Source organism: Rhineura floridana, chromosome 9 (assembly GCF_030035675.1).
Source record: "Rhineura floridana isolate rRhiFlo1 chromosome 9, rRhiFlo1.hap2, whole genome shotgun sequence".
NCBI lineage: Eukaryota > Metazoa > Chordata > Lepidosauria > Squamata > Rhineuridae > Rhineura > Rhineura floridana.
In genome coordinates this window covers 29,093,586-29,105,988 of record NC_084488.1, presented here as the reverse complement: position 1 = coordinate 29,105,988, position 12,403 = coordinate 29,093,586, and the positions used below count along the sequence as shown (strand labels likewise).

Genomic DNA, 12,403 nt, shown 5'->3' with positions numbered 1-12,403 from the left:
CTATGTTACATCAGAAAAAGTAGTGTTCTTTGGATACCCTTTTTACAAATAAAGCTAAAGTAATCTGCTGATTCTGGTTTGTTTTTGTAGCAGTTGAAAACTGGCTACAGATTTTAATCATAGCGTTGTTTGCCAAGTTATATATGAATAGCAGTTGTGTGAGATTCCAACACTTCTTAGGCATTTCGTTTGTTGTAATACAATTTTTAAAGAAAGAGCAGAAATCAATAAAATGTTTATCAGCTGTGTGATAAATCTCAAAGAGATTGGTCTCAGGCCCAGGAATGAAAATAGAAATGGACTGCCTTCAAGTCGATTCTTACTTATGGTGACCCTATGAATAGGATTTTCATGGTAAGCGGTATTCAGAGGTGGTTTACCATTGCCTTCCTCTGAGGCTGAGAGGCAGTGACTGGCCCAAGGTCACCCAATGGGCTTTATGGCTGTGTGGGGATTTGAATCCTGGTCTCCCAGGTCATAGTCCAACACTCTAACCACTACACCACACTGGCTCTCTCCCAGGAATGAAGGCATGTAAAATATAGCTTGGATTTAAAGAAGACCACAGCTTTCTAGAATTAGTTATTCAGTATTCTACAGATTTGCCCAACTTTAGTTTCTCACTTATACTAAAAGCTTAGCTAAATAAAACTTGACTTGTCAAATCACATAATGACATACATTTTACATATAACTCATATTGGTGCACCAGAAATCCAGAATTTCCCCACACAAATGGATAAGGAATGAGAGCAGAAAACATTTTCCCCTTTTAATATCATGTAACTTTATTAAAAATACAGCTTTCAACTCAAAATACAAAATAACTGATCATAATAGTAAAATACAGTTGTTCTGAATGTTGATTTTTAGACTTGTACAAGAATATCAAAGTACTGAACATTACTCTGATCTGACTGCAGATTGCCTAGTAAACATTCTGTTGCTTTTTCTAAAAGAGACTACAATATGATTGCTCATTTGCAAACTGTTGTGTGGCCACCAATAAATAATGTCATTAGCTGCTGTGTAATGCAATCCTAGGCATTCCTAAAGCTGCAATCATATACATACGTGGTTCCCACCCTCAAGCAGAAAGGCATGCAGCTGTTAGCCAGTCATATGAGCAGGGTGGGTGAGCAGGGGGGAGTCAGTCTTTCCCAGCTATGTCCACCAGGGTACCTGGTCCAGCATCAGGGTAGACCTGAGGGTCGGGGAGGGGGGGGGTTGCTGTGGTCTATAGGAGCTCCATCTTCCTCTGCAGGCACCCTGTCCATGTGACTACTGGTCTGAAGTGTTTGCACCTTATGTTGGGTCAGCGGGACAGACTGGGGATTGTGTTGGTGTACCGCCCACCCTGCTGCCCAACAGACTCCCTAGCTGAGCTGATGGAGGTTGTCTCAGGTGTACTGTTGAGATCCCCCAGACTGTTGGGTCTGGGGGATGTCAACATCCATGCCAAGGCCACTTTATCCGGGGTGGCTCAGGATTTCATGGTCTCCATGACAACCATGGGACTGTCCCAATATGCCATTGGCCCAACACATGTAGCAGGGCATACTCTAGACTTGGTTTTTGCATCTGGACATGGTGATCTGAATGTGGGGGGCCTTACATCAGTCCCTCTGTCAAGCTTGGAGGCTGGCAACAAGGGAGAGGGCCTTCTCAGTGGTGGCCCCCAAATTATGGAATGATCTCCCTGACGAGATGCACCTGGCTCCAACACTGTTATCTTTTCGGTGCCAGGTCAAGACTTTCCTCTTCTCCCAGGCATTTTAGCATGTGTTTAAAATTGTTTTTATATTGTTTTAAATTTTAAAATTGTGTTTTAAATTGTTTTTAAAATATGTGTTTTAAATTGTATATATGTTTTAATGTTTTTGATTGCTGTAAACCACCCAGAGAGCTTCAGCTATGGGGCGGTATACAAGTGCAATAAATAAATAATAATAAATAAATAATAATAATAATAAAAATATAGCCCATACTTCTGAGCAGAGCACTGAGGATAATCTTCTAGCATCTCTGTGCCCCTCCAAACCTGGTAAGCCTTAAGGCAGTGAATCTAGGAGGCGTCCTTAAACTAAGCCATAAGAGGCTTGTCCAGAGTCCCCTTTGCCCTATCCCAGTAGCAAGGAATAGGCAAGCAAGAGAAAGGCACAGTGAAAAGAAAGAGTGAAGTCTGCCTTCTTCCTCTTCTTTGTTGGTGGATCTTTCAGGGGAGGCCTGCAGATCAAAAGTAAGCTGCACTCTTTTCTGTGCAGCAGACTATGGTGGTGGGAGCAGGAAGACAGAAAGGGAGACAGAACCTCTCTAGTACCCAGTGTACCTGGCAACCAAGAAGTCTTCTGTATCTTTAAAAGTTGTACAAGGGGCAGGGAGAATTCCACCTTGTGGTTTTTCCCATTATTGTTGTCTGAAAGGCCCGATGCTGCAGTTAGACCCTGTTACAATCACATGAAAGAATGCCTTCTCTATAGTGAGTGATTCCCATTTAGGGTGCAATATTTGCAACAAGTACTAGTAATAATCACAGATGAGTAACCCTATCTTATGCATTTTACACTTCCCAGCAGCCACCAGCAATATAGAGCAGGGCTGGTGAAACTGATAACATTATGTGTTCAGTTCTTATGTTAGAGGCCTGGTGGAGGTTGCTTGCTAGGTGCTACAGGAAGGCTGTACTTGACAGCATTCCTCTCTAGTACTCCTCTATACTCTAGATATCAATCTCGAGAAAAGTTGTAGAAGCACTGTAAGAGCTAAATACATAGTTGGCAGCTACATATTTTGATTTTCCTTACAGGGACAGAGAAGTCAAATCCTTGATGGCCTTGTTTGACGCTTGGTCATACCATGGTTTAGTGTGTATGAGCAAACATGCAGGTTCCTGGTGAGGAGATTGCAGCCACTTAATTCCTCCCTAGTTATTTTGCTGCTGCACTGAGCTAAGGCATAGTTTGGCTTAGCTTGTTGTGTTGTGGCTTGGCTTAACATTACATGCAAATGAGGGCACAGTGAAGTAAAAGCTGTGCATGGGAAGGTGAGCCTTATCACTTCTCCACTGAGATCAAAATGAAGAATGGCTCTTCTGTGGGGCTAGGAGCCTAGGAAATGCTCTTAGCAAAGAGGGGATCTTTGCTATTTAAAAATAAAATACTGTATTTGTGCCTTTCATTTTAAAAAGTAAAAATAATTATATATACTGGGACAGTAATCTTAGGTATATATTTTTCCTTTCTAGTCATGGACTGCTGCCTTGTAGATCATTTTGTGAGGCTGCAAAGGAAGGATGTGAACCAGTTCTTGGGATGGTGAATTCTTCATGGCCAGAGTTCCTTGCATGTTCCCAGTTCCAAAACAAAACTGAAAATGACACTGCCAGCCACAGGAACTGCTTCTCCCCAGAACAAGAAAAAGGGAAGCGATGTAAGTTCTTTTAAAAAATGTTGCCCAAGTGCATGATGCAGCATGTTTCAGGTTCTACATATAATGTTCAAATTGCATGTTACAAATAGCCATATCTTTTCTCTCGCACGTTAACAGTATATTTTCTCCTGTTGGTTTTTGAGTGGAAAAAGCAGCTGCAGAATCTCCCTTTGGATAACAAAAAGATACATGTGGCTGTGTGTAATGTGTTTTGGGTCTTTCTTAAGATTTTGTAATATTGGTACTATTTTAATTTGGTTCACTTAATGTTTTTTAGTGGCCTGATCTGGCCTACATATTAGTTTTAAATTGTTTTAAAGGGAGAAAGCAAGAACCCTCAACGCTATGCATTCACAGGAAGTAGAGCCTGCCTTTCTGATATCAATACTGTGGTGTTGTAACTGTTTTTCAAAACTGTGACTTATTTTAATGATATTATAACCATGTAAACTGCCTTGTGAGTGGTGTCCTAAAATGTGGCTTAAAAAAATCTCTATTTAAAAATAATTAAATGTGCAAACATGTATCTTGGCCAAAAAATGGTAAAAGCCTTGATGAACTGTCAAGTCCTCTAAAGAAATTGTAGACAGATTCAGAAGAGGAAAAATGTAAAGCAGGAGAAGGCAAACTCTTCGCTAAAATGGAGTTGCTCCTTGGGCGTCATTGATCTTACTTTTGGGGTTTAAGTCTAGAAAGCAATATTGAAATTCACATAAGCTTAATGGTACTGTCTTTGGAGAAACAAGGAAGGTTAGATTTGGTAGTAACTAAAGCAGTATTTCTCTGCAGTTTGGGGTAAGGCAGGTTTCGTTGGTCCCCATAAGAGTCTATAACTGATGTAGTCTATTACATTTGAATGTTAATGCTATTTTCCGGATTTTGTATGTGTGTAGTTTGTGAATTGTTCAGTATGGTTTTAAATACTATCCTCACTGAAAAGATGGGGATTATGCCAAGCCAATGGAACTGAGTATTTAGTCTTTTGTTGTAAAAGTGAATTAGGCTGCAGTCCAATACATGCCTACTCAGAAGTAACCTCCATTGAGTTCAGTGGGATTTACTCCTAGGTAAGTGTGTATTGGATTGCAGCATTAGTGTTTGTTGTTACTAACATCTCTGTGCTTGCATGATACTGCATGATGCTGAAGCCATTTTAAATCTACAGATTCTCATTTACAAGATATAGGAGCAGGGTTGCCAGGTTCATGGCCTGAGACTGATCCTGTATTTTTAGGAGAAGAGAAAGTCAGCCAAGTGCAGGTGTTCTTGCAACACTGTAAAGAGAAAAACCACAAGATGGAATTCTCCCTTCCCCCTGCACAACTTTTAAAGATACAGAAGACCTGTTGGAGGCTGATCCTGGCAACCAAGAGGTCTTCTGTATCTTTAAAAGATGTGCAGGGGGAAGGGAGAATTCCACCTTGTGGTTTTTCTTATTACAGTGTTGCAAGAACTTCTACACTTGGCTTACTTTCTCTTCTCCTAAAGATACAGGACCAGTCTCAGCCTATGAACCTGGCAACCCTATATAGGAGGCTGACGAGGAAATATGCTAGATTCTATATTTTCAAATGACAAAATCTCTCCTTTCACTGGCTTAAAATATATGGACTTTAAAAACTGTTAAAGTAACATAATATCACGTGAGCTTGTGTTTTAGAAACAGACATGTGGGGATGTGAAATCACTTGCAGTAGATAAAGGGGGCATAGAGGATAAATAGTCCATTCTTCTTTGTCCCTCTTTCATTCTTAGGAAGCAGCTCTATATTAAGTCAGACCATTGGACCATCTATCTCATTATTGCCTCTACACTAACTAGCAGAGGGTCTTCCAGGGTTTTAAACAGGGGTCTTTCCCAGCCCTACATTGTCACTTTAGGCACATTTTTTCATGTCATAGAGTATATTTTAGCTGTTTGGGCTGATTCTCCTGTTGTTCTCCTCTTCATCTGTCTGAATAGATGTAGCATGGGTTCATTCACTAATAGTCTGGTAATAGTTAGGTGACTCTGTTGAAGCCCTTGTTATACTGTGGAACAACTAGACACATTGGGTCTTAATACGGTTGCCCCTGAGCGCCCTCTCCGGAATCACGGAGCCTGGTTTGTACCTTGGTACACCAGTGAACTAAGGGCAATAAAACAGGCTGGATGATGGCTACAGCACAAGTGGCAAAAGGCTGATTGGGCATGAGTGAAACATCATAACCGTGCCTATTGTATGGTGGTGAGGGCGGTAAAGAAGGCCCATTTCTCTGCCTCCATTGCATCCTCAAGTAGCCATCAGGTGGAGCTTTTTCGTATTGTTAGGGCTCTGTTAACATCAGCTCCAGAAATTGGAGTTTTAGATCCTTCAGAAGCCCACTGTGAATTGTTTGCAAGGCACTTTGAGGGAAAATTGCTTGCCTCCATAGCAATTTTGATGCCCCATCTACATCTGCTATAGTTATTATTATTATTATTATTATTATTATTATTATTATTATTATTATTATTATTATTATTATTATTATTATTTATTAAACTTATATACCGCCCAACTAGCAATAGCTCTCTGGGCGGTTAACATAAAATAGTTCTCAGTGAGGTGTCCAGTGCAACATCTACTGTAACTTTTTGGAGTCAGTTTCAGTTGATGCAGCCTGATGGCGTGGACAAGGTGCTTGTGACGATGAGGCCAATGACGTATCCTCTCAACCCTTGCCCTTATTGGCTTATTAAAGTTTAACAAGAGGGTATGACTGAGTGGATCCAGAGTGTGGTCAATACATCTTTGCAAGAGAAAGTGGTCCCAGCTGTCCTGAAAGAGGCGGTGATCTGACTGCTCCTGAAGAAGCCCACCCTGAACCTGAGCTACTGAGGATCAACAAAGGACAAGTTTGAGTAGCGCTGTGACTAATGGTGCAGCTGGGTCAAAGCCGAAAGGAAGCCCAGAGGCTGATGCGCACAGATGCAAAAGGAGAGTCTGGAGTTGTATGATGCACACAATAGGAACATGGAATGTGAGAAGCATGAACCAGGGAAAGTTAGAAATTGTCAAGCAGGAAATGGAACGTATCAACATTACAATACTTGGTGTGAGTGAATTAAAATGGATGAGAATGGGATATTTTCAATCAGGCAACTACAAAATATTTTATGCAGGAAATGAGAAATTAAGAATTAAGAAACGGGGTTGCTTTAATAGTGAGAAGTGATGTAGCAAAATCAATTAGGAGCTATAACGCAAGGTCTGAGTGAGTGATGTCAATGAAATTAAACGGGAAATCTATTAATATAACCATCATCCAAGTTATCCATCATCCAACCCATTAACATAACCATCATCCAATGGCAAATGCAGAAAAAGAGGAATTGGAGAGATTTTACGCAGAAGTACAGGAAGAAATTGATCACACACCAAAACAAGATGTTTTGATAATCATGGGGGACTGGAATGCAAAAGTAGGGAGCAGAGAAGAACTAGGAATTGTGGGGAAATGGGGCTTAGGAGATAGAAATGAAGCAGGAGAAGGACTTATTGAATTCTGTGAAGCCAATAATTTGTTTATTATTATTTATTAATTATTTATTTAGTATATTTGTATGCTGCTTTTCATCACCAGGTGACCTCAAAGCGGCTTCCACAGCAAGAATAAAACAATATAATAAAAACAATTCAGAACATAATAATAAAAAACTTCAACAATATCGACACCACAAAATATCACTAAACAAGCTCAAATCAATCTAGTCTGCAAAAGCTAGAGAAAACAAATATATAGATATAGATACAGATATAGAAAAACAAACATACAGTAGAGCCCCATCACTGTATGACCATTCATGTCTCCAAGAGGAGAAAGTTACACCACTAGGGCACTATTATAGACCCTTCTCCGGAGAGAGTGATGTAGCCACGGATGTAGCCACCCATCCGGTGTTGGAGGAGTTATTTCAGGCATTCTAATAAGCACACAACAGCAAACACATTTTTTGAGCAACCGAAAAGATGGCTGTACACGTGGACATCACCAGATGGTCAATATAGGAATCAAATGGATTATATAACTGGTAGCAGAAAATGGAGAAGCTCCATACTTTCTGCAAAAGCAAGACCAGGAGCAGACTGCGGTACAGATCATGAACTGGTAATACCGAAAATCAGAGTAAAGCTGAAGAACAACAGGAAAGCAATCATAATGCTAAAATACAATTTAAATTGTTGACCTGCGCTCCTGCTGGGAGGAAGGGTGGGATATAAATAAATAAATAAATAATAAATAACATCCCAGAAGAATATAAAGAATATAAAGATCAAATAAGGAAGAGATGTGAGGCTTTAAACTTAGTTGACAGAGAACCAGAAGAACTATGGAGTGAAGTCAGAGACATTATCAGGGAAGAATGCAAAAAAAATACCTCTAGTTAAACAGAGAGAAAGACCTCAATGGATGACTGAAGAAACTCTTAAAATGGTTAAAGAGGGAAGGAAAGCAAAAGCAAAAGGAGATAGAAACACGGTTAGAACCCTAAATGCAACAGTATAGCAACTAGTACATAGGGACAAAGAGAACTATTATAATAGTTACTGTATAGAAATAGAAGAGGACAACGAAGAGGGTAGAACAAGAGCCCCATTCCAAATGATTAGAGAAATGAAAGGGAAATTTAAACAAAGAGTAGGGATGTTGAATAATCAACAGGGGAACACACTGACTGACCAAGATGAAATAAAAGGAAGATGGAAGCAATACACTGAATGTGTGGTGAAAGCTGCTCTTAAAATGCTTGGAAGAAACAAATCAGCAGGAATAGATGGGATACGAATAGAGTTGCTACAAGCTACTGAGACTGAATCTGTCCAAATGTTCGCAAAAAATTGTCAACAAATATGGAAAACTAAACAATGGCCCACAGACTGGAAGCGTTCAATATGCATCCCAATTCCAAAGAAAGGCGGTCACAGGGAATGCAGTAATTATCGAACTGTTGCCTTAATATCCCATGCAAGTAAAGTAATGCTCAAGATTCTACAGCAAAGGCTCTTACCATATATGGAATGAGAAATGCCAGGCATCCAAGCTGGATTTAGAAAGGGAAGAGGTACCAGAGATCATATCGCAAACATACGTTGGATAATAGAATGGACCAAGGAATTTCAGAAGAAAATCACCCTGTGCTTTATAGATTACAGCAATGCCTTTGACTGTATAGATCATGAAAAACTATGGAATGCCTTAAAAGAAATGGGGGTGCCACAACATCTGATTGTCCTGATGCACAACCTATACTCCGGAAAAGAGGCTACTGTAAGGACAGAATATGGAGAAACCGATTGGTTCCCCATCGGAAAGGTTGTGAGACAGGGGTGTATTTTATCACCCAATTTGTTTAATCTATAGCAGAACATATTGCACAGAAAGCGGGATTGGACCAAGATGAAGGAGGTGTGAAAATTGGAAGGGGAAATATTAATGATTTAAGATATGCAGACGATACCATACTACTAGCAGAAACCAGTAATGATTTGAAACGAATGCTGATGAAAGTTAAAGAGGAAAGCACAAAAGCAGGACTACAGCTGAACTTCAAGAAGACTAAAGTAATGACAACAGAAGATTTATGTAACATTAAAGCTGACAACAAGGACATTGAACTTGTCAAGGATTATCAATACCTTGGCACAGTCATTAACCAGAATGGAGACAATGGTCAAGAAATCAGAAGAAGGCTAGGACTGGGTAGGGCAGCTATGAGAGAACTAGAAAAGGTCCTCAAATACAAAGATGTATCACTGAACAGTAAAGTCAGGATCATTCAGACCATGGTATTCCTGATCTTTGTGTATGGATGTGGAAGTTGGACAGTGAAAAAAGTGGATAAGAGAAAAATCAACTCATTTGAAATGTGGTGTTGGAGGAGAGCTTTGCGCATACCATGGACTGCAAAAAAGACAAATAATTGAGTGTTAGAACAAATTAAACCAGAACTATCACTAGAAGCTAAAATGATGAAACTGAGGTTATACTTTGGACACATCATGAGAAGACATGATTCACTAGAAAAGACAATAATGCTGGGAAAAACAAAAGGGAGTAGAAAAAGGGGAAGACCAAACAAGAGATGGATTGATTCCATAAAGGAAGCCACGGGACTGAACTTACAAGATCTGAACATGGTGGTTCATGACAGATGCTACTGGAGGTCACTGATTCATAGGGTTGCCGTAAGTTGTAATCGACTTGAAGTCATATAACAACTGTCCAGTCGACAATATTCCCTTTATAGGGAAGGTAATCAAGACATTTGTGATGCAGCAATTACAAGTACTCTTGGATGAAACAGATTATCTTGACCCATTCCAATCTGGGTTCAGGCCTGGTTATGGGACTGAATTGGCCTTGGTTGCCCTGATAGATGACCTTTATCAGGAAAAGGACAGGGAGAGTGTGACCCTGCTATTTTTACTTGATATCTTAGTAGCTTTTGATACCATTGACCATGGTATCCTTCTGAGTTGACTCCGTGAGATGGGTTTTGCCTACACTGTTTTACAGTGGTTCCGATCCTATCTCCAAGGTTGTTTTCAGAGAATAGCATTGGGTGACTGTCTTTTGGCCCCCTGGCAGTTGTGCTGTGTGGTGCCGCAGAGTTCCATCTTGTCCCTCATACTGTTTAATATCTATATGGAGTTCTTGGGAGTGGTCATCAGGAGATTTGGGGCAAGGTAGCGTACGCTGATGATACCCAGCTCTACTTCTCTGTAACATCTGAATTGGGGGAGGCCATGAAGTTCCTGGACTGGTGAGTGGACTCGGTGGTAGGCAGGATGAGGGCCAATAAACTGACCCTGAATCTTAGCAAGACAGAGGAACTATAGATTGGTGGTTCCCAAGTTCAGATAATTGATGAATTACCTGCTTTGGATAGGGTCGTACTCCCTCTGAAAGAATGGATTAGTAGTTTGGGGTGCTCCTGGATCCATCTTTATTGCTAGAGGCCCAGGTGAGCTCAGTGGCTAGGAGTGCCTTTTACCAGCTTCGGCTGGTAAGATAGCTGCAGCCATTTCTGGATTGGGATTGCTTGACCACTGTTGTCCCTGCACTGGTAAACTCCAGACTGGATTATTGTAGCATGCTGTATGTGGGGCTGCCCTTGAGGTTGGTCCAGAAGCTGTAGCTGTGCAAAATTCAGTGGTACAACTGCTCACTGGGACAGAGTATCACCAGCATGTTACCCTGCTGCTGAAAGAATTACACTGGCTGACCATTAGCTATCAGGCCAAGTTCAACGTTCTAGTTTTGTTGTACAAAACCCTGTGCAGTTTGGGACAAGGATACATGAAAGATAATCTTATCCCTTATATACCCAGTCACTACACTCTGCAGGTGAGGGCCTCCTCCAGATACCATCTTATCAGGAAGTCCGTTCTGCACAACATAGGAAGTGAACCTTTGGTGTTGTGGCACCAACACTTTGGAATTCCCTCCCCTTAAATATTAGACAGGCACCATGTCTGTTATCTTTTTTGCACCTCTTTCAACAAGCCTTTTAAATAGTGACCTTATCCCAGTTTACATCTGTGCTGAAATTGCTTTTTAATGTGTTTTTAATGTCATCTTTTAAAGATGTTTTTAAGATGTTTTCTTTTAATATGTTTTAAAATCTTTTGTTTTTGAGATGTTTTAAAGTGCTTTTAGTGTTTTTGTTTGCCTCTGTAGAGTCGTTCTGGAAGGAAGGTGGGATAAAATTTAATAAATACATAAAATAAACATAAAAATATTATGCTGGTGCTTTGCCAATTTGCCAGACTCTAGTTCCAAGACTGTTTCTGGGCCTGATTCAGTTTACTGGCTTTGGCCTTTTAAAGCCCATCAGCATTGGCAGCCAGAGGATACCTGAAGGTATCAAGTGGGTGTTGAGCACCATCAGGCATTCACAGGCAGGAATTGCAGAACAACTGCCAGCAGTCACCCTGGTCATGTGACCCGCAGTTCATTTCCTGCCTTGCATCCGGTCAGTTGCTTTTTTCTAAGCTCCTTCACATTCTTCAAATTCTCTGCTTTATTGTGATTTTCTCTGTATCCCTCAACCTCCATTTCTTGCTTATCCTTGTGGATGGTGAGTCTGTCTTCTGATTACTACCCTCAGCACTCCTTCCCCTTCCTCTTTGGGAGGCAGCAATTTCCTCAGTGTGTTATTCTTATCTTCTCCCTTCCACTTGTTAAAAACTAAAAACCCTCTACCTTTCTTCCTTCAATCTTCTTGATCTGTTGGGGCAGGATTCAGTGTTTTGGGGCCAAATCAGTGCCCACTGCTGGAGTTTGTGCTTGGGGACTCCCTCATATGATTGCGGCCAGCCTTTCTAGTTTTCTCTTCCGCACCCCGATTGGTGCGTGAGTTGAGTATGATGACAGATACAGGCCCCTCTACTGCTGAAAACCAGACTACTTCAATGGCCACCACCACAGTCTAGCCTTCTGAGGCAGAGGCTTCAAGCTCTGTGCACACAACACCTCAGACACAGAAGCTTATTTCTCCATCCCCATTGGCCCTTCTGTTTATGACCTTGCCCCCAGGAAGGCACTTAAGAAATCAAAGCACAAGACAACTTTGCCTCCCAAGAAAGCTCCTAAAAAATCAAAGAACCTGTCAGCTGCCTGTACAGCATCCATTTTCCCTAGGGCTTCTGTAGTCTGGCTAAAGGACTCGCTGTCTTCTCCACCACAGGACCCTGCTAGGGTGAGGAAGACATGCATAAGCTGCACAGTGTGGCTGCCTTTGTCTCTGATGCAACTCTGGATACAGTACAGTTTTCAGTTCACTTGATGGAGGCTCAAATTGTCACCAGACAAAACTTGTGGCTCTGGCACTGGAATGCCAACACAGGGGCATGTATCAGTTTATCCACTGCTCTGTTTGTTGGTCAAAACCCTTTTGGAGAAGTTGGGCCTAAAGGGCCTAAAGAAGTCCTGTTTGACCCAAATGAAAA

General features: G+C 41.0%; 1 protein-coding gene across 10 annotated transcripts in view; it reads left to right on the top strand.

Annotated features, from left to right (window-relative positions):
• The window catches only part of CORIN (corin, serine peptidase), a 221,422-nt gene that overhangs the window by 50,408 nt on the left and 158,611 nt on the right, over positions 1-12,403 (top strand). For all 10 annotated transcript variants that reach the window (XR_009757878.1, XR_009757877.1, XM_061584453.1 and 7 more), the window contains one exon: positions 3,245-3,429. Coding sequence is in view for 8 of the 10 variants with exons in the window: in XM_061584453.1 (XP_061440437.1) it covers positions 3,245-3,429 (185 nt within the window). In the remaining 2 variants the exon portion in view is untranslated. The remainder of the gene's footprint in view (positions 1-3,244; positions 3,430-12,403) is intronic.